This window comes from Mobula hypostoma, chromosome 2 (assembly GCF_963921235.1).
Source record: "Mobula hypostoma chromosome 2, sMobHyp1.1, whole genome shotgun sequence".
In the NCBI taxonomy this organism is placed as follows: domain Eukaryota; kingdom Metazoa; phylum Chordata; class Chondrichthyes; order Myliobatiformes; family Myliobatidae; genus Mobula; species Mobula hypostoma.
Genome location: NC_086098.1, coordinates 83,173,716 through 83,195,629, shown reverse-complemented (window position 1 = coordinate 83,195,629; position 21,914 = coordinate 83,173,716). Strand labels below are relative to the sequence as shown.

At 41.7% G+C, this 21,914-nt stretch overlaps 1 protein-coding gene across 3 annotated transcripts in view; it reads right to left on the bottom strand.

Moving 5' to 3' along the window:
• Positions 1-21,914, bottom strand: part of LOC134341524 (signal-induced proliferation-associated 1-like protein 2) — a 521,779-nt gene that overhangs the window by 25,814 nt on the left and 474,051 nt on the right. For all 3 annotated transcript variants that reach the window (XM_063039398.1, XM_063039402.1, XM_063039409.1), the window contains 3 exons: positions 21,434-21,653; positions 16,700-16,831; positions 2,009-2,132 (listed from right to left, as the gene is read on the bottom strand). In XM_063039398.1, the coding sequence (XP_062895468.1) occupies positions 2,009-2,132; positions 16,700-16,831; positions 21,434-21,653 (476 nt within the window). The remainder of the gene's footprint in view (positions 1-2,008; positions 2,133-16,699; positions 16,832-21,433; positions 21,654-21,914) is intronic.

Sequence of the window (21,914 nt, the reverse complement as noted above, 5' to 3'; positions counted from 1 at the left end):
TGCCATGAGCTCTGATTTTACCCACCAACCTCCTATGTGGTACCTTATCAAATGCCTTCTGAAAGTCAAGGTACGCCACATCCACTGGATCTCCCGCGTCTATCTTCCTGGTTACATCCTCGAAAAACTCCAATAGATTAGTCAAGCATGATTTGCCCTTGGTAAATCCATGCTGGCTCGGCCCAATCCTATCACTGCTATCAAGATATGCCACTATTTCATCTTTAATAATGGACTCTAGCATCTTCCCCACTACTGATGTTAGGCTAACAGGACGATAGTTCTCTGTTTTCTCCCTCCCTCCTTTCTTAAAAAGTGGGATAACATTAGCCATTCGCTAATCCTCAGGAACTGATCCTGAATCTAAGGAACATTGGAAAATGATCACCAATGCATCCGCAATTTCCAGGGCCACCTCCTTTAGTACCCTAGGATGCGGACCATCTGGACCTGGGGATTTGTTAGCCTTCAGTCCCATCAGTCTACTCATCACCGTTTCCTTCCTAATGTCAATCTGTTTCAGTTCCTCTGTTACCCTATGTCCTTGGCCTATCCATACATCTGGGAGATTGCTTGTGTCTTCCCTAGTGAAGACAGATCCAAAGTGCTTATTAAATTCGTCTGCCATTTCTCTGTTTCCCATAACAATTTCTCCCAATTCATTCTTCAAGGGCCCAACATTGTTCTGAACTATCTTCCTTCTCTTCACATACCTAAAAATCTTTTGCTATCCTCCTTTATATTCCTAGCTAGCTTGCGTTCATACCTCATTTTTTCTCCCCGTATTGCCTTTTTAGTTAAGTTCTGTTGCTCTGAGTTCTGATGAACGGCCTTTGCCCAAAACGTAGACTCTTTATTCCTTTCCATAGATGCTGCCTGACCTGCGGAGTTCCTCCAGCATTTTGTGTGTGTTGCTCTGGATTTCCAGCATCTGCAGATTTTTTTTTTTGCACATGGAGTGGTCGATTACTGGAGCATTTTGCCTGAGGAAATGGGTGGAATCAGATACAACTGCTGCATTAAAGAGGCGCAGGCAGAGACTTGAATAAGCAAGACATTGGAGAATGTGGGCAAATAGAATTAGTGATGTTTGATAGCACTGGGCCTGTACTCATTGGAGTTTAGAAGAATGGTCGGGGGGAGGTTGATTTCATTAAAACCTATTGAATATTGAAAACTTTAGACAGAGTAGACGTGGACAGGATATTTCCTATAGTCCGGGAGTTTAGGATCAGGGGCCACAGTATCAGAATAGAAGTACATCCCTTTTAAATAGCAATGAGGAGGAATTTCTTTAGACAGACGATGGTGAATCTGTGGAATTCATTGCCACCAATGGCTGTGGAGGCTAAGTCATTGGGTATATTTAAATGGAGGTTGATAGGTTCTTGATTAGTCGGGGAGTCAAAAATTACAAGAGGAAGGCTGGAGAATGGGGTTGGAAGGGATAATAAATCAGCCATGATGGAATGGTGGAGCAGACTTGACAGGCCAAATGGCCAATTTTTTTGCTCCTATGTCTTATGGTCTTATTGAGTATAAGGTGCAAGTCTTTTTCTAGCTTTCTTCCACACTTAATCTAAATGCTCGATTAGATTAGATAATCTTTATTTGTCACATGTTCATTGAAACATTTGAACACTGAAATGTGTTGTTTGCATCAATGACCAAAACAGTCCGAGGATGTGCTGAACCTGCAAATGTCACCATGCTTCTGGCACCAACATTACATGCCTACAACTTATTAACCCAAACCCGTACATCTTTGGAATGTGGGAGGAGACCCACATGGTCACAGGGAGAAGGTACAAACTCCTTATACACAGAATTGATCCCCAGTGTTACAGCTTACACTGTAAAATATTACACTAACTGCTTCGTTACCGTGCTGCCCTTATTTTATATAAAGCAAGAGAAGAATGCATCAGACCTGTGGCTCTGGTTCATCAAAGCTTCAAGCAAGATTGCTGTAGTTAACGAGAAGATGACTATCTTGGGTTGTACTTACCCTGTATCATCAGCGTGGTCCTTCCTGTCTGTTTGGCCAATGTGCAGAGATAATTCCTCAGCTCCCTCCATGCTTTGTGCTGACTGCATGTCATTCAGTGTGCAGAAGGAGGCCACTCTCTGGTCTGTCGGTATAGAAACAGGGATAGTTAGAGTGTCACATTCAGAGAGAAACAAAAGACCCTAGTGCTACAGCAGCTCAGTCAAGCAGGACAGCAAACCATGTAGGTTCCGCACATTCAGCATTACTTCTCCTTATCGGATGTGTTGGCTTTAGAGAAGGTCCAGAAGAGGTGTACAAGAATCATTTTGGGAATGAAAATGTTAATGTATGAGCAGCGTATGATAGTTCTGAACCTGTACTTACTGAAGTTCAAAAGAATGAAGGGGGGAGGGGCGGTCTCATTGAAACCTCTTGAATATTGAAAGGCCTAGGTTGAGTGGATGTAGAGAGGATGTTTCCTATAATGGGGGAGTCAAAGACCAGAGGCTGCTGCCTCAGAATACAAGGATGTTCCTTTAGAACAGAGATGAGGAGGAATTTCTTTAGCCAGGGGATGTGAATCTGTAGAATTCATTGCCACAGATGGATATATTTAATGTGAAGGTTATTAGATTCTTGATTCATAAGGGCATCAGAAAGGGAGAAGGCAGGAGAATGGGGTTGAGAGGGGTAATAAATCAGCCATGATGGAGTGGCAGAGCAGACTCGATGGGCCAAATGGCCTAATTCTGCTCCTATTGTTTTATGTTCTTATTCTGTGAATGCCAAAGGCAGGCTAGTGACATTCACAAAACATTCAATTCAAATCACTCCAAGAACTGAAGGATTTTGCATCAAATGCCATAAGATAAAGCAGTGGACATCAAAACTCTCAAAAGCTCACTTGCTTTTTGACAGTTACATCCAGAGGCTAGCTCCGAGTTCATGTGTCCACACATATCAGAGATAACTGACATATCCATTCTGATCAGCTGTTTCTAATTGGAAACCGAGGCTGTTCTTACTCAAGCCTCCAAAGCCCATCAGAATCTGGATAGACATTTTAGACAGAACTGTCCTTTTACTTCATCTAACCACACCGTTCAGCCACAAAACTGGCACCACATTCATGTCACAAAAAACTGCTAAGTCCCAAGACATGCCCATGACATGTGAAAGTGAACAGGCCTGACACCTTTGATGGGGTTAAAGATTGAAACTAAAGTTAAAGCAACCCCTATGCCCTTTCCCATGGCACTCACAGACTTCTGTTTACACATACACACAAAGGAACATTCCTGAGTATGCAGTTGAAGTATGACAGCATTTCCAATGAAAGGCTCTTTAGCTTCATAATAAGATGCCCTCAGGGTCACCTAATTATACCAGGAGGTTGATCGACCCAAGTTGGTTGCAAACAAGCTATCTTGAAATTAGGAAGCATAAACAGTTGAAAATATCATCACATAGCCGACAAAAATCAATCATTCAGCAATTTAGCCTAAAGCAAACTATCAAAACACACTTAAAAATGATTAAACCAGAATTCTTCTACTGCCTCTGAGAATTGTGGCCAATAAGATAAATTTGTAATCACATTCTTTACCTCTTACAGAGTTATCACTGATCAAACTCCCTCACACAAACCTCCCATACACCCTCCTAGTGTCTCCTTGTGGATTTCCCATTGTCCCTCCTACAGTTTCCTCACAGATTTACTGCTATCCCTTTACAGTCTCCTCACTGATCTCACTACTGAGCATTAGATTAGATCAGATTAGTTTTATTTGTTACGTGTACATTGAAACTTACAATGAAAGGCGTTTGTCGATTCTGGGGAGCCTGCAAGTGTCACCAAGCCTCTGCACCAATATAGAATGGCCACAAATTTCTAAACCTAATCATACATCTTTGAAATGTGGGTGGAAACCATAGCACCCAGAGGAAGCCCATGGGGTCATGTGGACATACAAACTCCTTACAAAAGTGGCAGGAACTGAGTCCTGATCAGTTATCACTTGTGTTACGCTACAATGGTGCCTGGCCTCGGGGACCTGGTGATGCTCTCACAGTCTTCTTGGATTTTGCACACTTCCTCATTTAGCCTTTTCACTGCCTAAATTCCCCCCCCCCCCCATCCCCAAGACCTAACAACAGATCTCTCACAGACATTTGAGCTCCATCCTAGGCATCCACCTGAACACAAACTCAGCTAACCAAACTTCCACATCTTGCTCCTCCATCACTACTTGCCTCAGTGAACGACATCAATTCGCTATACAAGTTCTGTCTGTTTTTTTTACAAATCCATCAATGGACTGAACTACTTTGCACTAAAATTGACTTTTATTTGTTCTAATTGCTTCCTTGTTAAACAATGTGTATCATTTATGTTTTTCTCGTGAATGCTGCTTGCATGATGTTACGTACCTGTGATACTGTCGTAAGTTTTTCATTGCCCTGTGTACTTGTGCATATAACAATAAACTTGACCTTGACCCATTCTTCCACTACCACTTCCCTGCAAGACAACCCTGGGTCTTGACTCTACATGGCTTTTGCCCCCTGCAGCTAACTTGTTTTCTGCCTCCCCGTAAAACACTTCACATCATTGTTAAACTGTCTTCTGTCCCTGACTTATCCAGACCTAGCCCCATGGTCCAGTCCACCTCTGGGCATCTTCCACTTCTCCACAACTACTACAGTAATTGTGGCATAAATGTAAAATTCAGTAATATTTAACCTATGAATTATATAAAGTGACAGCGTGAGGGAATTGGCTTAGGTCTAGTGGAAATGTATAGTTCAAAAGGAATTTCATATGAGTCTGTCCTGAATCTCATTATTTAATACAGTAAAAGGAGATTATATATTCAAACTCAATTGTGATTAGTATACAGTAAACATTAATCCCTTACACCCTACTCATTTCAACCAACACAAATGATAGGAGCAGATTACCACAGAAGGTTTTGTGAAAAATGTAAGGATTATGATGGTCAACATGGTAGCATATCAGTTAGTATAATGCTTTCCAGCCCCAGCAATCAGGGTTTGATTTCTGCTGCCATCTGTAAGGAGACTGCATGCTCCTCCTGTGACTGCGTGGATTTCCTCTCACATTTCAAACACGTATGGGTTAGGATTAGTGAGTTGTTGATGCCAGAGGCATGGTGACACTTACGTGCTCTCCCCAGCATATCGTTGGACTGTGTTGGTCACTGACGCAAAATGACACATTTGACTGTATGTTTCAATATACATGCGACAAATAGAGCTAATCTTTATACCTTTACCTTAATAAACTTTATAGTCTGACATATAACAATGTGGAAAGGATTTAGAATCAACACACAAACAATATGTTTCTGCTAGCTGGAACTTGCTAAATTAATCCAGAATTAATGATCTTTACAGCAGAATTTTGCCTAGGTTCATCATTACCTTTGCGACCATAAGAAATAGTATACAGCAAAGTGATTGAAAATAAAAATGCAGCTTCATGCATGGAATGCCAGAAAGGTCAGAAGTCATATCCTGGGAGATGATCTTTGTTGACAGAATGAATGTGAAATATGCAGAGTTAAAAAAAGGATTAGAACTGATTATTCTAGGCACAACAGGGCTTGATGGAACTAAAACAAATTAAGTAACAGGCCGCTGATCTAACAAAGGACCGTCATCCCCGTATCAAACACAAGACATGTGTGTCTCTTAAGAAGGAACACAAGTCTGGGATGCTTCTAGTTTTCAAATAAACAGTTTCAGTTTCAATGCTACTTTGCTAGCTGGAGGTTATTTTCAATGCTTAAGCAAAGTGGAATATTTTAAAGAGAATTTGAATTGTTTTGATATTCAGTGAAAGCTTACAATCCCTCCATGCTATGTAGTTAATGCATTTCTCAATAATATCAAGATAGTTCTACAAATAATGCTTGATTTGGGCAAAACTAATGATCACTTCAATTATCCTCAATGGAAATGAGCAGCATTTATTGTTTTTTAATTAACTAGGGAAAATAAGTCAAGTGAAGACATTCAGGGAGTGTATTTTGTGCATAAAGCCAGGTAGGTTGTAATGATTTTCACAGTTAATTACCTTCTAATAACCACAGTAATAGAAAGATTAACTTTATTAAGCTAATCTTTCTAAGTAAAGACTGGGCACTTCAATAAAGTACATAGAGTTACGAAACATGTGGAAGTGTACTTCGGACCACCCAGCTTTGACACAGAAGGGAGAAAACTGATATTGAAAGATGTGTTTCTCCAGCATTTTGTGCCAGTTTGTACTCTTCTCTCCTTCGTCCACCTTCTTATTCTGGTCTCGGCTCCCTTCCTTTAAGGTCCAAAATCTTGACTGTTTATTCCCCTCCATAGATGCTGCCTGACCTGCTGAGTTCCTCTAGCCTTTTGTGTGTGTTGTCAAAAGACATACTGATAAGTATCCAAAACCGTAATGCCTTGCCTCAATTACAGTACATTATGTGCCTTGTGGTTTATCCATCCCCAATATCAAAAACCAGGGGAAAGATCTGGATCATCACAGAAATTTGAATTGAGTTTATGGTTCAGCAACAGGTACTTTCACACTACATCAGACAATACTTTCTCATTCTTTTCCAGTCGTGGAAAAAAATGCACGTCACACTTCTACAGAACATGGTATAAAACTAAGGCATAACACAATATGCATAAATGAGCATTACACAAAGGGGCTCACAGTGTGTCACTGAACAGCTGCAATACAATTTATTATTCATGCTGAATCAGTCCATTCAAGTTTCTTTTTGGGCCTCTCAACTTTAAGCTTTATTATATAAGGGCATGTGGATATTGCTGCCAAAGAATTTATTGCTTGCTTTAGGAAAGGTGCCAATGAAACATCTTCATAATGAGATATCTGTGGGCTACACTCTCATGTTTAACAGGTTGGAACATGCAAATTTTATACAGGGCTTGACAGGGTCAATCCAAGGATGATTTTAATTTTGTCAAAATCCTGTGTCTAGAACCAGGGTTCACAAATCTCAAAATATGTGTTCAGGACACAGAGATGAGAAGATTTGCTTTATTTATCAGATATACATCAAAACATTCAGTGAAATGCATTGTCTGTGTCAATGACCAACACAGACACACTTTCACTGCCAACATTGCATGCCCACAGCTCACTAACCTTTACCAATCTCTGTCTTTGGAATCTGGGAGGAAGCTTCCACACTTTATCCTGCATCGTTATTATTTTACCTTATTCTAGCTCAATACACTGTGGATTTGTATGAACAGCATGCAAGACAAACTTTTTACTGTATCAATCATAAACCAACACCAAGTCAAGCGGTATGTGTGGAGAATTCAATACTTAACTATTGCCTGTCAATTTAATTCTCCACTCTGATCTGTCTGTTCCTGATCTCTTAGCACTACTCCAGTAAAGCCCAAAGCTCAATGAACAGTGTCTTATCTTCCAGTCAGGCACTCATAGCCCTCAGGACTCAATTCAAATTCAACAATTTCAGATAATCATTGGAGCCTACTGTATGTCCAAACATCGACAGAAGAGCTGAATTTCAGAAAAGATGTAAAAGTGGCAACCCTTAACATCAACGCAGCACTTAACCACTTGGTAGGGACAAGTTATATTTCTCATCCCAAGCCTGAATATGGCACAGGCCTTGGAACCGGAATTGGTTTATTATTGCCAAATGTACTGAGGTATAGTGAAAATCTTCAGTGGTGGATACCCAGAGTTCATACCTAGGGCCACATGAAGGCCACAATCTGATTTTCAGTGGTAGAGGGGCAGGCTGATGTTCCATAGGTAACACAGCATTGATTAGTAGATGCCTATATACTCTGTAGTAGGTATGAGCCTGGAAGAATTTTCATAGGGGTCAGTGATGAGCTGTTTGTTGGAGGTAGATATCTTTATGGAAAGCATTATTTTTAAAGTAATCTATTATAATGCTTGCCTGACAATTGCCCCTTAAGGCACTTTGATAATATCTCTTGACTATTGTTAACGTGCAGACCCAAGGTGAGTAGAATCTACAGGTATGCCACTGCTGCTCTTTTTTCAATTGTGTGCAACTAAACAAGCTGCCACTCACTGACAAAACTGTGACTGACATAGTCCCATGGGGACCTTCCCAACTGGGGCCATCGTGAGTTGCATTGTGAATTGGATTTTGTATTTTCTGTGTTCTGAGATCTGTGCTTATGTAGTTGTTGCATTGTTCAGGTAGATGAGATCTCTAGAGAAGAGAAATTATGTGTCATGGTGGATGTTCAGTACAGTCCATTTCAGTGTCTTTAGGATTGATCTCATCTGTGTAGACAGCTCTGTGTTGACTCTAAGTACAGCCTCAACACACTGAAGCAAAGTGTTCTGCAATCAAATAGACCAGAACTTGGCACTGGTTCCACAAGATGTGACTGCAAATATGTGAATAATATTGTTTCTAAAGATAAAGATTAGCTTTATTTGTCACATGTACATTGAAACATACAGTGAAATGCATTGTTTACATCAATGACTGACACATTCTGAGAATGTGCTGATGGCAGCCCAAAAGTGATGCCATGCTCACCTATGGGTTAGGATTAGTAAATTATGACCATACTACATTGACGCCAGAAGTGTGGCCCAGCACAATCCTTGTTCATTTGATTTGACGCAAAATAATGCTGTTCACTGTATGTTTTGATGTACATGTGACAAATATAACTAACCTTTAGATGAGAAAGTGAATTCCTGTCTGACATTGGTGCTTTAACATCAGAAGCTTGCGAGTTTAAACCTTAATTAGGACTGTCAATGTGATGTGAGGTAGAAGTGGTGCTATGTAATGGGAGATATAATCCTTTCAGTGGTGGTGGATGGGAAGTGCATTAAAATTCTTCCCGAGTGTTTGGCTGATCTTGGTCATTAGCATGAATGGACATATCTGATTTTGTAACTGGAGAATCTGCAGTGTAGACTATTGGGACATCATCATTAAAAGATTTATCCCAAGTTTACAATAAGAGAAGCTCACATCCAACATCATTGGTTGTTCTGGAGGACCCACAGCATAGGTGGCCAGGTAGGATCTGAAGTTAAACTGGTAAGTATGTTACTTTTCTTGAGAAGAATTGCTAGAAACAAGGTTACAACACTGCATGAACTTCAGCTTAATGCTGAAGGCTCAAATACTGTGGAACTAACCTTCGGAAATAATCAATAAATTTGAGGCTCTCTGGTACAAATTTTGTGGGGTTGGAAGAGAAATTTATAATTATTTTCCTGAATTAGCTGCAGAACATTTTGCCTTCTCTGCCTGTCCTATAGGTACAGGAAGAGAAGCAGGGACCAATAACAGCTGATGTGAAACAGGGTGAAGATATGTGGGCATTTACTTATATATACCTGCCACATTCCAGAGCCTTCCATCTGTTCTTTTGACTTTAAGATTTGGAAGATGTTGTAATGAAATAAAAAAGTAAAAACATTTAACAAACATTGTACCTGCAGCCTGTTATTCCATTATCAGGGTCTGTATGTACTAGCCTGTCAGATATATTTATGGAAAGCATATTTCTGAAGTCATCTATTGTAATGTTCACCTGACAACTGACCCTTACAGCTCAAGGCTCTTTGATAGTGCCAATTTTGGTTTTATTTTTAACATTGTGATCCAAGGTGGACAAAAACCCAGTCGTGCCACTGTAAATGCTCCTCACTTAAGCTTCTTTTCAATTATGTGCAATGAAATAAGCTGGAGTGTATTACTTATCCATGGCAACAATGAAAATAAAGCCCCAGACTGCATGTAGTCAAGTGTTAGGTAATCTGACTTGACAATCTGAATATATCCAGAGCTTCACATGGAAAGAAAAAACTATATAGTGCTATTCACAACCCCTAAACACCACAAAAGCACTTTATGGCTCATGAAAATTCTGTGAAGTACGGCCACTGTTGTTGTCTTTTTTTTTTGTGTGCCCATACTCTGCCAGAGCCTCGGTAACCACTTTTCAAGTGGTTGTCTTGGAGGAAAGATTCTGTGAGTGGTCCTCCACGTCCTTCTCACAGCGCAGTTTTTTTTGTTTACGAGGCCAAGTTGCGAGCTCGACACTCAACCCGGCACAGATGGAAAGTGTGCCTGGGAGTGGCCCGACTGGATTCGAACTCGGGAACCTTCGCTCTGGAGTCCGGCGTTGATGTCACTGCGCCACCAGCCGGGTATGTTGTTATTTATGGGAGCAAATCAGGCATACCAAGGCTGAGCAGAAAATAAAAAGATTATAACCAGATGAGAATTTGAGGGATAACTCTATTTATTTAAGTATTTATTTATTTTTATTTAGTGATACAGTGTGGAGTAGGCCCTTCGAGCCACCCCAACCCAGCAGCCCTCGATGACCCCGTTTTAGACAATAGACAATAGGTGCAGGAGTAGGCCATTCGGCCCTTCAAGCCAGCACCATTATTCACTGTGATAATGGCTGATCATCCACAATCAGTACCCCGTTCCTCCTTCTCTCCATATCCCTTGACTCCGCTATCTTTAAGAGCTCTATCTAACTCTTTCTTGAAAGCATCCAGAGAATTGGCCTCCACAGCCTTCTGGGGCAGAGCATTCCACATATCCACAACTGTCTTGGTGAAAAAGTTTTTCCTCAACTCCATTCTAAATGGCCTACCCCTTATTCTCAAATTGTGGCCTCTGGTTCTGGACTCCCCCAACATCGGGAACATGTTTCCTGCCTCTAGCGTGTCTAATCCCTTAATAATCTTATATGTTTCAATCAGATCCCTTCTCATCCTTCTAAATTCCAGTGTATACAAGCCCAGTCGCTCCAATCTTTCAACATATGACAGTCCCGCCATCCTGGGAATTAACCTCATGAACCTCTGCTGCACTCCCTCAATAGCAAGAATGTCCTTCCTCAAATTTGGAGACCAAAACTGTACACAATACTCCAGGTGTGGTCTCACCAGGGCCTTGTACAACTGCAGAAGGACCTTTTTGCTCCTATACTCAACTCCCCTTGTTATGAAGGCCAACATGCCATTAGCTTTCTTCACTGTCTGTTGTACCTGCATGCTTACTTTCAGTGACTGATGAACAAGGACACCAAGATCTCATTGTACTTCCCCTTTTTCTAACTTGAGACCATTCAAATAGTAATCTGCCTTCCTGTTCTTGCCACCAAAGTGGATAACCTCACATTTATCCACATTAAACTGCATCTGCCATGCATCTGCCCACTCACCCAATCTGTCCAAGTCATCCTGCATTATCTCAACATCCTCCGCACATTTCACACTGCCACCCAGCTTTGTGTCATCTGCAAATTTGCTAATGTTACTTTTAATTCCTTCATCTAAATCATTAATGTATATTGTAAATAGCTGTGGTCCCAGCACCAAGCCTTGCGGTACCCCACTAGTCACCTCCTGCCATGCTGAAAGGGACCCATTTTAACCCTGACCTAATCACCGAACAATTTAAAATGACCAATTAAGCTATGCTAACCACGTCTTTGAGCTGTGGGAGTAAACCAAAGCACCGAGGAAAAACCCACACATTCCACGGGGAGGGCATACAGAGACTCTATACAAAGGATGCAAGAATTGAACTCTGATTCCCCGAGCTGTAATAGTTTTGCACTAACTGCTACACTACTACGGCACCCAGAAATCTGGTACAAATTCCTATACTTCATTGAAAATGATATCATGCAATCTGTTATATGCAGCTGAGTGAGAAGGCAGTGTTTTAATCCGGGAACTGCATGTTGGACAATGCAGTATTCCATTACACTGCAATGGAGCCAATGACAACATTGACTTTTGAGCTTGTGTCTATTGAGTGGAACATGAGCTCAGAGGCAAGAGTGCTCCCAATGGAAGCAAAACTGACACCATTCACTTCCCACACCGGCACATTACTTTAAATCCCTTTTGAATTGGCTCCTGGAAAAGTAATATATATTCCATATACACTAAGTGGCCACTTTATTTAGTACCTCATGTACCTAATAACGTGGCCACTAAGTGTATTTTCCTGGTCTTCTGCAGCTGTAACTCATCCACTTCAATATATTGTGCGTTCAGAGATGCTCCTTTGCACACAACTGTTATAAAAGGTGTTTTTATTTGAGTTACAATCGCCTTCCTGTCATCTTGAACCAGTCTGGCTATTCTCCTCTGACCTCTCATTAACAATGCATTTTTGCCCACAGAACAGCCGCTTATAAGGTGTTTTTTGTTTTTATTCCATATTCTGTAAACTCTAGAGACTGTTGTCTGTGAAAATCCCAGCAGCTTCTGAGATTCTCAAACCATCCTGTCTGGCAACAACAAACATTTGATCACATTTCTTCCCCATTTTGATGTTTGGTCTGAACAACAACTGAACCTCTTGACCATGTCTACATGTTCTTAATGCAGTGAGGTTGCTGTCACATGATTAGCTGACTAGATATTTGCAAGGGAAGAGGTGTCCCTAATAAAGTGAGTGTACGTTCTCATTAGTTTCATATAAATTAACTAGCCTATTTTTGGCTCCTTCGTTCTGAATGATAGTTCTCTCATTGACTGAACACAGGATAAATTCTGTGCAATGTATAATCATTGGACAGATCAAATCCTTCACTAACCTAACCAGAAGCACACTTGACAGACACAGCATCACTCTGGAATCTCCTGGACATTGCTGCAAGCACCTTAGAATTTCATGGAAGCATTCATTTTCTTTATTTCCCTGAAATACTTTTTATGCATATAAAAATATCGAAGGGGAAAAGGATACATGAGTGTTGTGGGATATGAGGTTAATGATGTTGCCTCAAGGAATACATCAGTTCAGAGTTGGCAATTCTACTGAGAGATGATGAAAGAGATGCATTTCTCCAGGTGGCTTGACAAAGTGATTGCACAGTTAGACGTGAGGCAATGTATTCTGGTGGGAAAGATAAGGAAGACGACAGTGTGAAGTGATTCACTTTGGAAGGTCGAAGTTAAAGGCAGAATATAGAGTTACACACACAACATGTAACTCTGGATTTTCAGCATCTGCAGATTTTCTCATGTTAGAAAATAAAAGGGAGAGGATTCGGCCCAGTACATCAAGGCAAAACCCTCCCAACCATTGAGCACATCCACATGAAATGTTGCATAGAAAAGCAGCATTCATCATCAAAGATCCTCACCACCCAGGGCATGCTCTTTTCTTGCTGTTGCCATCAGGTAGAAGGTACGAGTACCTCAGGACTCACACCACCATGTTCAAGAACAGTTACTTCCCCTTAACCATCAGGCTCCTGAACAAAAGGGGATAACTACATTCATTCTACTGGTGTTCCCACAACCGATGGTTTCTCTTTAAGGACTCTTTACCTTCTTATTTCATGCTCGTTATTTATTGCTATTTATTTAAATTTGCACTTGCACAGTTTCTTGTTCATTAATCCTGTTTACAGTTACTGTTCTATAGATTTGCTAAGTATGCCCGCAGTAAAAGAATCTCAGAGTTATACGTGGTGACATGTAAGTACCTGATAATAAATTTTACCTTGAACTTTGAGTTAATGGCAGGGGAACAGAAGGATTTTGGAGTCCACGTCCATAGATCCCGCAAAGTTGATAGGGTTGTTAAAAAGGCATATAGAAACATAGAGACATAGAAAACCTACAGCACAATACAGGCCCTTCGGCCTGCGGTGCCGTGCCGAACACGTACTTATTTTAGAAATTACCTAGGGTTACCCACAGCCCTCTATATTTTCTAAGCTCCACGTACCTATCCAGGAGTCTCTTAAAACACCCTATCATATTCATCTCCACCACCGTCACCGGCAGCCCATTCCACACACTCACCACCCTCTGAAAAAACTTGCCCCGACATCTTCTCTGTACCTACTTCCAAGCACCTTAAAACTGTGCCCTCTTGTGCTAGCCATCTCAGCCCTGGGAAAAAGCCTCTGACTATCCACATGATCACTGCCTCTCATCATTTCATACACCTCTATCAGGTCACCTCTCATCCTCCGTCACTCCAAAGAGAAAAGGCCAAGTTCACTCAACCTATTCTCATAGGGCATGCTCCCCAATCCAGGCAACACCCTTGTAAATCTCTCTGCACCCTTTCTATAGTTTCCACATCCCTCCTGTAGTGAAGTGACCAGAACTGAGCATAGTACTCCAAGTGGGGTCTGACCAGGGTCCTATAAAGCTGTAACATTACCTCTTGGTTCTTAAACTCAATCCCACAGTTGATGAAGGCCAATGCACCATATGCTTTCTTAACCACACAGTCAACCTGCACAGCAGCTTTGGGTGTCCTATGGACTCGGACCCCAAGATCCCTCTGATCCTCCACACTGCCAAGAGTCTTACCATTAACACTATATTCTGCCATCATATTTGACCTACCAAAATGAACCACCTCACAGTTATCTAGGTTGAACTCCATCTGCCACTTCTCAGCCCAGTTTTGCATCTTATCAATGTCCCACTGTAACCTCTGACAGCCCTCCACACTATCCACAACACCCCCAACCTTTGTGTCATCAGCAAATTTACTAACCCATCCCTCCACTTCTTCATCCAGGTCATTTATAAAAATCATGAAGAGAAGGGGTCCTAGAAAAGACCCCTGAGACACACCACTGGTCACGAACCTCCATACAGAATATGACCCATCTAAAACCACACTTTGCCTTCTGTGGGAAGCTAAATCTGGATCCACAGAGCAATGTCCCCTTGGATCCCATGCCTCCTTACTTTCTCGATAAGCCTTGCACGGGGAACCTTATCAATGTGCATATGATGTGTTGATCTTCATTAGCTGGGGAAATGTTTCAGCTCTATAAAACTCTGGTTAGATCACAGTTGGAATATTGTGTTTAGTTCTGATCACATTATTATAGGAAGGATGTAGAAGCTTTAGAGAGGGTGCAGAGGAGATTTACCAAGATGCTGCCTGGATTAGGGAGCTTGTCTTATGAGGAGATGCTCAGCAAGCTAGAACTTTTCTGTTTGGAGCAAAGGAGGATGAGATATGATGTAACAGAGGCATACAAGATGATAAGAAGCACAGACCAAGTGGACAGCCAGAGACATTTTCCCAGATGGGTATGGCTAATGAGGGGAATTAATTTTAAGGTGTCAGATGGAAAGAAGAGGGGGATGTCAGAGGTAAGTTATTTTACACAGAGAGTGGTGGATGTGTGGAATGCCCTGCCAAAAGGCAGTGGTAAATTCCTCAGGGCAGAATTAAACACTCATCAGATCCAATGAAAGTGGCACTGATAGCCTTTTGTTTTTACATTCAAATTCTCATGCAGCATCTACAAGATTTGACCAATCTAAGCAAGGAGCAGTATCAGGCAGAGGCATTAGGCCAGGAACAGTGATTCTAACCCTTCCCTTCCACACAGCCCTCCGTTTCTATCATCTATGTGCCTATCTAAGAATTTTTTAAATGCCCCTGATGTATCTACATCTAGCACCATCCCTGGTAGAACATTCCAAGCACTCACCACTCCCGATGTAAGCAACTTACCTCTCACGTCCCCCCTATACCTTCCTCCAATCACCTTAAAATGATGGCCCTGGTATTAGCTATTGCCAGCTGGGAAAAATTCTCTGGCTTTCCACTTGATCTATGCCTCTAATCAACTTGTACATCTCTACTGTCACCTCTCATCTCCTTCACTTCAAACTGAAAACCCCCAGCCCACTCAGCCTATCCTCATATGACATGCTCTCTGCTCCAGGCAGCATCCTGGTAAATCTCCTCTGCACCTCTTTAAAGCTTGCACATCTTTCCTTTAATGAGGTGACCAGAACCGGGAATATTCTAAGTGTGGTATAACTCGGGTTTTATAGAGCTGCAACATTACCTTATGGCTCTTGAACTCAATCTAGTCCACTAATGAAATCCAACACACCATATGCCTTCTCAACAATCTAAGACCAAACACTTCCCAGGAAAGTTTGAACATTAGGCCTCCAAATACTCAAAGTCATGACAGAGATCTTTATTTTAATGAAAAGGTTAGATAGGGAACTTATAGAGAAATATTTCTACTTTTGGGAGTTACTAGACATCATAATTAAAGCACCATCACCAACAAAATTAAACAGAAAAAAGCCTCTTCCTCCAGCGAAAAGAGAGATTATGAAACTTGTAACCACATGAAAAAGACTGAGGTGATATATATATATACACACACACACACATTTATCCAAAACTGGTAAATCACAATGGAGGATTCAACAGAAGGCTATCTTACTAAAATTGGATGAAATTTAGGTGGGGCCTGGTTTCTGTGTAACAGGGCTGGAAGGTCTTTTCTACTTGACGGCATCTTCACTACAAAATCCATCCAATTATTTTGCGCTTGATACCAGTTTGTGACAGAGGTTCCTATATTCTAAGTTGATGCTCCAAATTTAAAACCTGCGATACTGTAAAGACTTGTTGTAGAAGTTAGATTTGTGATCATGTTCTAGGAAACAGAACAATTTCCACATTATCTAAATGGTACAATCCCAATCTGATTTTGCATGCATTCCCATGTAGACATGGCCACTTTTTATGCACTATGATTTGTAAAATGGAAAATCTTTCTAGGCTAGTGTTGTAAATGCCTTGGATTAAAGTTAAAGATTCATCAGACTCACTGAAAGGGGGTACAGATTTTCATTCTTACCTTCGAAAGCTCGCGCAGCATCTACGAGGTTTGACCAATCTAAGCCAGAAGCAGTATCAGGAAGAGGCATCAAGCCAGGATCAGTGAACCTCGATTTATTCACCAGGGACCCATCAGAAAACCAGAATTCCGCTGCAGAGGGACAGGGAAAAAAATGTGCCATATTATAACACATATTTGCAATCTGTATTCTTAAATTCTTAAGAATTTATTACCACTACTGTTTTTTTATTTATTTTAGCTAAAGATACAGCTGAAGCTGGACCAACAAGCTGCATCACACAGTAATCCACGTATTTAACACTAGACTAATCACAGGACAATTTACAATGACCAACTAACCTTAAACTAACCACATCTTTGTACTGTGGGAGGAAACCCACGTGGTCATGGGGGAAACCTATAAACTTACAGATGGCACCAGAAATGAACTCCGATGCATTGAACCATAATAGCATCACACTAACCATGATGGTACCAAGGCACCCTTAGGCAATATGTCCTCGTCACCAGTGACAGATGGCACACTCCCATCAATGAACTGTGTCCTTGGAACAGTAGCTCTTTTCAGTACCACTTTAACAGAACTGTACATAACTGAAACCAGGTTTTACTGTGTGCTTCAGGGAATGGATTTGCTCATTTAAAATTCATTATTTTAAATGAAGTTGAGATTGCATTTGTCAATAAAAAAAAATTATCCTGACCAATGATTCCTAATATGATATAGCCCCACATATTCTAAACACAACAGGAGCAGGAACGGCCACTTACTCACTTGAGTCTGCACTATACTGTTCAGGATAGTTAACTCTGCTTCTCATTGAACGACTGGACACATAAAATTTCTCAGGTAAAATATTCTGTGCTAATTTTACCATGTGGACATAGACTAGTGGGTGGGAAGGAGGTAAGGGGGTTGTTTTGCTGTTGTGTTGTTACTGTTATAGTTGTTATTGCATGTGTGTACTATGACATATCATGTTGCCACCAGAATGTGTGGTGACACTTGTGGGCTGCCCCCAGATAATCCTTAAATTGTGTCCATTCTTAATGCAAACAATGCATTTCACTGTATGTTTTCATGTATATGTGACAAATAAATGAATATGATTCCGTATCATACACCAAGGCAGTTATATTGGAAAAAGAAAACATAAAGATCACTAAAATGTTCTTGGCATTGACAACGGAAGTAAGCCCAGAATGGCTTCATTCATGAGTGCCCAGTTGGGGGAGGGGGCAGGGCCAGTAGGAATAAGAACTTTGCCAAGAAGATGCAACATATTCTGACTGGCAGATCAGTTGACCAGTTTTTGGACATAAAGATTTGAAAGGCTTTACCATCTTCCTAACAAAGGGAGAAAGGTAGAGTTTGCAGACAAGGCTGCCTTCTCAGTCGCAGCGTCATAAACACAAGAGATGTGTCCTGATGATGGTTCTCAGCCCGAACAGTCAACTGCTTATTCTGCTCCATAGATGCTGTCTGACTTGCTGAATTCCTTCAACATTTCAGAGCATTCACTGGTAGAGTATTTATTCCACTAAGAATAAGTCAAAAAGGATTTCATGTAATTGCTACTCTACTCTATAAATTATTCAGAAAATGAATTAGCTTGCTAATTTAGAACCATTCTTGTCTTGGCAGGTTAGAGGACTACAGAAACACAACGGGGTACAATGTTTAGCACATCTGATTTCATTGTTATAAACCATCACACAACTGGTTATTAGACGGTAATGGAATATTTCTACAAACCATATGATCAAAACAAACTGATCTTGAACAAAAATCACAAGTTTGGTGGTTTTCTCAGTTCTGCACATGGCTAATGTATTAATGCACTGAAAGCACTTGACACGTGCTGTCAGTGCATTAATATGTCAGGCCTGTTTTAAGTCACACATGTGATATTTGTCAACCAATCCTGCTAGAGCAGGCATTCACTATGAATAGGAAATCTGCCTGAGGAGCACTCAGATTGGTGCTGGAAATCTGGTCTTCATTTTAAAATTAAGAATATGTGATCATTGTTCCCTTAATGTTCTTCCACTGAAAGGTCAATCACCTGCCGAGGCTCATTTCCCATCACCAGGTACAGAATGGCCCTTCCTCTTGTTGGACTATCTACATATTGACTTAAGAAACCCTGCTGGAGGCATGTAACAAATTCTGCCCAATGTAAACCTCTTGCATTAGGGAGATTCCATCCTGTGTATATTGGGAAAGTTGAAGTCACCCAGGGCAACAACTTTGTTGTTTTTACACCTTTCCCTTATCTAGAAGGTAAGATAGAAGGATAGAAAGAAAGAATAAAGATTAACTTTATTTGTCACGGGTACTGTACATCAAAACAAAACATACAGCGAATCGTGTCAATGACCAACACAGTCCGAATGGGTACTGGGGCAACCAGCTATTGTTACCATGCTTCCAGGGCCAATGTAGCATGTCCACATCTTACTCAGTCTAACCAATACACCTTTTGGAATGTGGGAAGAAACAGCAGCACTGGAGGAAACCCACGCAGTCACGGGGAGAAAATACAAATTCCTTACAGAAAGCAGCAGGAATTGAGTCCCAGTTGCTGATATTGTAGACCATAAGATCCTACGACATAGGAGTAGAATTAGGCCATTCCATCATGGCTGATCCCAGATACGACTCAACCTCATACACCTCCTTTGATGCCCTGATGGATCAGGAAACGATCAACTTCTGCCTTAAATATACCCATGGACTTGGCCTCCACCACAGCCTGTGGCAGAGCATTCCACAGATTCACTGCTCTCTGGCTAAAAAAAAAAATCCTCCTTACCTCTGTTCTACAAGGTCACCCCTCAATTGTAAAGCTGTGCCCTCTAGTTCTGGATACCTCTCTTCCCCCCCCACCCCCCCCCACATAGGAAACATCCTCTCCACATCCACCCTGTCTCGTCCTGTAATAGTATTATGCTATAGTATTATAGTGTAATAGTATTACGGTGACAACTGTTACGCTACTGTGCCACCCTGCCTGAGTATCTGTTCTCAACGTCCTGGTGGTTATCGGGGGAGTTTGTAATACAATCCCATGAGAGTGCTGACACCTTTCTTATTTTTGAGTTCTACCCAAACAGACTCAGTGGGTGAGCCCTCCATTATATCCCTTCTGAGTACAGCTGTGATTTTTAGACCAGAAGAGAATCCAGTTTTTAAGGACTGCTAGGGTGGAAGATGATGCAGATTTGGTGTGAATGGTCAGCCATAAATGTTGGAACAGAATCTGAAGTCATGTTGGCTGCTTGTTATCCTTCTGATAAGTTAAACACAAGAGATTCTGCAGATACGAGGAATTCTACAGATGCTGGAAATTCAAGCAACACACATCAAAGTTGCTGGTGAACACAGAAGGCCAGGCAGCATCTCTAGGAAGGGGTACAGTCGACGTTTTGGGCTGAGACCCTTCGTCAGGACTAACTGAAAGAAGAGCTGGTAAGAGATTTGAAAGTAGGAGGGGGAGATCCAAAATGATAGGAGAAGACAGGAGGGGGAGGGATGGAGCCAAGAGCTGGACAGGTGATTGGCAAAAGGGATATGACAGGATCATGGGACAGGAGGCCCAGGGAGAAGGAAAAGGGGGAGGGGGGGAAAACCCAGAAGATGGGCAAGGGGTATAGTCAGAGGGACAGAAGTTGAAAAAGGAGAGAGAGAGAAAGAAACGGAAAAAGAATGTGTATATAAATAACGGATGGGGTACGAGGGGGAGGTGGGGCATTAGTGGAAGTTAGAGAAGTCAATGTTCATGCCATCAGGTTGGACGCTACCCAGACGGAATATAAGGTGTTGTTCCTCCAACCTGAGTGTGGCTTCATCTTTACAGTAGAGGAGGTTGTGGATAGACATATCAGAATGGGAATGGGATGTGGAATTAAAATGTGCGGCCACTGGGAGATCCTGCTTTCTCTGGCGGACAGAGTGTAGGTGTTCAGCAAAATGATCTTCCAGTCTTTGTTGGGTCTCGCCAATATATAGAAGGTCACATCGGGAGCACCGGACGCAGTATATCACCCCAGCCGACTCACAGGTGAAGTGTCGCCTCATCTGGAAGGACTGTCTGGGGCCCTGAATGGTGGTAAGGGAGGAAGTGTAAGGGCATGTGTAGCACTTGTTCCGCTTACAAGGATAAGTGCCCAGAGGGAGATCAGTGGGGAGGGATGGGGGGGACGACAAATGGACAAGGGAGTCGCGTAGGGAGCGATCCCTGCAGAAAGCAGAGAGAGGTGGGGAGGGAAAGATGTGCTTAGTGGTGGGATCCTGTTGGTGGTGGCGGAAGTTACGGAGAATAATATGTTGCACCTGGAGGCTGGTGGGGTGGTAGGTGAGGTTCAGGGGAACCCTATTCCTAGTGGGGTGGCGGGAGGATGGAGTGAGAGCAGATGTGCATAAATCTGGAAATCTGGAGTAATGCATACAAAATGCTGGAGGAACTCAGCAGATCACGCTGTATCTGTGGAAAGGAATAAACAGTTGATGTTTCAGGCCAAGACCCTTCATCAGGAGAGATATGATTAAAGGTCCGTACAGATATGTTCTTGTGCTACAAGTTTTCCTGAAATTATTGTAACATTTAGATCCAGAAGTAGTTTCTAATAATTTCACATTCACCGTTAGGAATGCAGTATCTCCAAAGAAGGTAAAGCACTATGTTATACTGAATATTCTGTGATAAGGTTTTGCTGCTATATACTTACTTCGTAGACCAGAGGCGGAGGGACTCAGTGAGGCACGTGGGGGCAGAGTGCAGTGGTATGGTGGGGTGGTGCTGAATAGGATGTCATTTGGCAGTGCTTGTTCAAGCATCGAGCTCCGGGAGCTGTTGTATGAAGAGCCTCGCCGGTTGCTGCATATACTTTCATCAGAGAGTGTGCGATACAAGGATTTCCTTGGTGACAAGTTCCCAGAAACTGAAATCTTTGTGTCAAGGGGAAAAGAAGCAGTAAAATTAAACAACCTGTATTCTTAAACTTGACTTTACAATAAAACAGCATTGAAAAGTTGTATATGGAGTGTAGCATTATTTCATTTACGTTGGAAAAAGAACTTCCAACATAGAACACTACAGCACAGTACAGGCCTTTCAGCCCACAATGTTGTGCCCACCTTTAAACCTACTACGATCAGTTTAATCCTTCCTTCCTACAGTGCCCTCCATTTTTCTATCAACCATGTGCC